At 35.7% G+C, this 3,455-nt stretch overlaps 1 protein-coding gene across 6 annotated transcripts in view; it reads right to left on the bottom strand.

The window, feature by feature from the left end:
• The window catches only part of LOC102306624 (butyrophilin subfamily 3 member A2), a 21,135-nt gene that overhangs the window by 12,797 nt on the left and 4,883 nt on the right, over nucleotides 1-3,455 (bottom strand). For 2 of the 6 annotated variants that reach the window (XM_005951833.2, XM_042216463.1), the window contains 3 exons: nucleotides 3,103-3,222; nucleotides 2,181-2,708; nucleotides 1,873-2,052 (listed from right to left, as the gene is read on the bottom strand). In XM_005951833.2, the coding sequence (XP_005951895.1) occupies nucleotides 2,185-2,708; nucleotides 3,103-3,222 (644 nt within the window). In that variant the 3' untranslated portion in view covers nucleotides 1,873-2,052; nucleotides 2,181-2,184. Of the gene's footprint in view, nucleotides 1-1,872; nucleotides 2,053-2,091; nucleotides 2,709-3,102; nucleotides 3,223-3,455 lie in introns of those variants that run through there. The other 4 variants (XM_042216462.1, XM_042216461.1, XM_042216460.1 and 1 more) reach the window with 3 other exon arrangements.

Raw genomic sequence — 3,455 nt, 5'->3', positions numbered from 1 at the left:
CCCATTAACTGCTCCTTCCATAATTCTTCCTCTGCCCCACTGCAATCCGGAAATATTAAATATTTAGGTATTAATGTTTCTCCTAAGCTTTCGATGATTTTAATGATCACACGTGGGAGATGGATACTGTACGCAGACAGCCTCTGATCTCGAAATGGTGGAGCATTGCTCAAACTCTTATAGCCTCTGGTTTTCCCACCTTATCATAAAAAGCCTAAACATTCACATGCTTTCTCTCACACAGCGCCTAAGCTACAACCTTGGCTCCCTGTTTATCTGCTCCTGCTGAGATGGGGCAGAAAACTCCAGCATGTTCTGTTCTCTTCTAATCAGACAAATAAGGTGATGACTTTCTGCGAACCGTATTTCTTATAACTCAGCAGTATAATGCATCATAAAACAATATCATTCATTCACAATAAGTCAGCAGTTTAATGTAATGCAAATCAGTTTAACTAATGCAATAGTTATCAGCTTCTTCTAATTCAGGAGAATAATGCAAACTAAAACTACATAATAATTCACAATCTTTAATTAGGGGTCTAACATGGCATAAAATAATATTATAATCTAACAAGATCCCTTTACAAACCTCCCCTCACGAAAAAGCATGCAGACTTGCAGTGGAGAATTGTTCATGGCATTGTTGCTGTAAATTCTTTTGTTTCTGTTATTAACGCTGCTGTGGAAGACAAATGTCCATTCGGTGTGCAGAGGGAGAACCTGTTTCATTGTTTTTCTGAATGTGTTCGCCTCTCGGCTCTGTTTGTGCTTCTGAAAGCTATCTTTAGTAGATGTGGGGTGACTATTTTTATTTGTGGTTTTAGATTTACTCGTCTTAGGAAGAACAAATCCCAGCTGCTTAATTTTTTGTTAGGACAGGCAAAAATGGCTGTGTATATGAGCAGGAAGAGAAAGTTGTCAGAAGGGCTGAATGTTGAGGTAGTCCCTGTGTTTAGGGACACACACACGTATATGTTGGGTATCCATAGCTTTTGGGGACACCTAGTTGGCATTATGCTTCCCCTAGCCCCTTACCTTAAAGTTAACCAAAACCCAATTCTAACCCTGTCACTGAAACCACATTCTGAGTCTCAAAAATGCCTTCAAACTTTTTGGGACTGGGATTTTGGTCCTCATAAGGGCTGTTGGTCCCAATAAGTATGGCTGACTTCCAAATTTTGGTCCCCACCAAGATAAGAATACACGCTTACACACAGATGTGTTTTCATCACGGATCAGTTTAGATGATTAAATCATCAGAATAAATTATAACAGTACAATTATTATTAGAAATCAACTTAAATAATAAGCACATCAATATATTTTTTTGTAACACAGAAAAAAAATTCAAGTAAAATAAACATCTGACTTCTTAGACAGATGTTCATCAAGTGAGTTTCTTCTGAATCTCTTCTATTTTCTTCTAAAGAAACAAAATAAAATCTTCTATGATAAAATTTACTCAAAATGCATGTCTTGTTAAACTGTATATAGTATAAATTTAAAGCAAAAAAATATAGAAATATCAGGCATCACATTGCAAAATGACAGCACAGACAAAAATAACCCATGTTTTATTTGTTGTGTTACTCTGTCATTCGCTGATTAAAAAAAGGAGAGACACTAAAGACACTGGGAACGTAAAATGAATATAACACGACAGTTTATACATGTGATTTTAGCAAGAAATATATTCCAGAAAAACTCATCCTGACTTCTTGGACAGTTGTTCATTGTTTCTTGCTTCTTTCTCTGACAGTTTCTTCTAAATGTCTTTCATTTCTTTAATTCTCTCTGAAGTGTATCCCCATCTGATGTCTGTGTTGTGTGTGTATGGTCGGGGGGGGGGTTCATTCCACTGCAGGGCACCATTTCACTGCATGTGGCGAATAAAGCCTTGATTGATTGATTGATTGATTGTTTAAAAGTATATAGTATAAATATAAAGCAAACAAATAAAGAAACATTAGGCATCATATTGCAAAATGACAGCAAGAGAAAAAAAACAGCAAAATCCATGTTTTGTTTGTCGTGTTACTCTGTCCTGCGCTGAGGAAGAAAAGCAAAAAAACGGGTTAGGTTCATAACTGAAGACACTGGGAATGTAAGCTGAACACAACACGATAGCTTGTACGTGTGATTTTAGCAAGAAATATATACAAGAAAAACTTACACACCTGTTCAGTGTCTCTCGCTTGTTTCTCTGACAGTTTCTTCTAAATCTCTTTCATTTTTTTGTTTCTCTCTCAAGTGTTTAATAATTTGTTCCTTGTCTATTTCTAGTTTTCCCTTTCTTTCTGTCATTTGGATTATAATGTTCTCCGTTTCCTCCATTAGCTTTTCTGTCATCTTTAACAGTTCTTCATGTACTTCTGTTCTCTTTTCCAGGTCATTTTTTTTATCTCCACGCTTCTGCATTTTTTTCTCTTTGTCATGTATTGAGTTTTCTTTCTCCAACTTTTTCATGACCTCTTTCATCTCTGCCTTGTCCTCCTGCAGCAGTGTGTTGAGTTTTTCTCTCTGGTCCTTCAGAGATGTCTTCTGCTCCATCAGTTTTTCAATGGTTCGTCTGACATGTTTTAAGTCTTCCTCATTGTTCTGCAACTCATCTTCAAGTCTTTTTTTTCCCTCACATTCTCTCTGTAATTTTTCCTTCATCTCTGTTTGATGTAGTTCATTTTCGTCCTCATCATGTTTGCTGATTTCTGTGTGAATAAAAATGCAAAAAAAAAAAAATGTTCAAAAGTAATATCGCTGAGAGCTAAAAAAAAAAACCAGACTTGCTTCCTACAGTAAACATTTTTCCCCCAAAATTTCACATTTGCAGGGGAAAATGAAATCATAAACAGCATCACAAAAAAGTTAAATAATTCGCACTGAAACAGTGTTAATGAAACCTAATAAATATCAGGTAGATATATATATTATGTTTTTAAGAAACATTTTAAACTAAAACACTAAAAGAATATAGATTATGTTGGTTCCAAAGGTAGGGATAAATTTAGTAATCAGTACATGTTTAAAGTTCCAAACTACTGCATCCATGAATTTAATGATTATCTGCGTTTGTCAGAAAAGTATGATAAAGTTAGAACTTACTGGTTTTCTTTTGTCCGCATTTCCATATTAGTAATGCTGTTGTACCAATCGATATTAAGCAAACAGCTAGGTTGATAGTAATCGGAACAGCAGGATTACACTGGACCAAGTAGAAATCACCTTAAATTAGAAAGCACACAGAATGTACTGTCTGTAAATAAGAAGTAATGTGAATAACTAATAAAGTCAAGCCATAGGTGGACTGGCCATCGGGCATACTGGGCATTTGCCCGGTGGGCCGATGGTGATTTTTCATTTTCATGGGCCGATGGGGGTTTTTTTTGTTTGTCTTTTGTAACGGTATAAACAATGAAAGGTGGTTGATTGGCCAGATGTTGGCAGATGTGTAAAAA

This window comes from Haplochromis burtoni, unplaced genomic scaffold, assembly GCF_018398535.1.
Source record: "Haplochromis burtoni strain Fernald_Lab_line unplaced genomic scaffold, NCSU_Asbu1 Contig_1063, whole genome shotgun sequence".
In the NCBI taxonomy this organism is placed as follows: Eukaryota; Metazoa; Chordata; class Actinopteri; order Cichliformes; family Cichlidae; genus Haplochromis; species Haplochromis burtoni.
The sequence above is the reverse complement of the archived record's forward strand: the minus strand, read 5'-3'. Positions and strand labels throughout refer to the sequence as shown.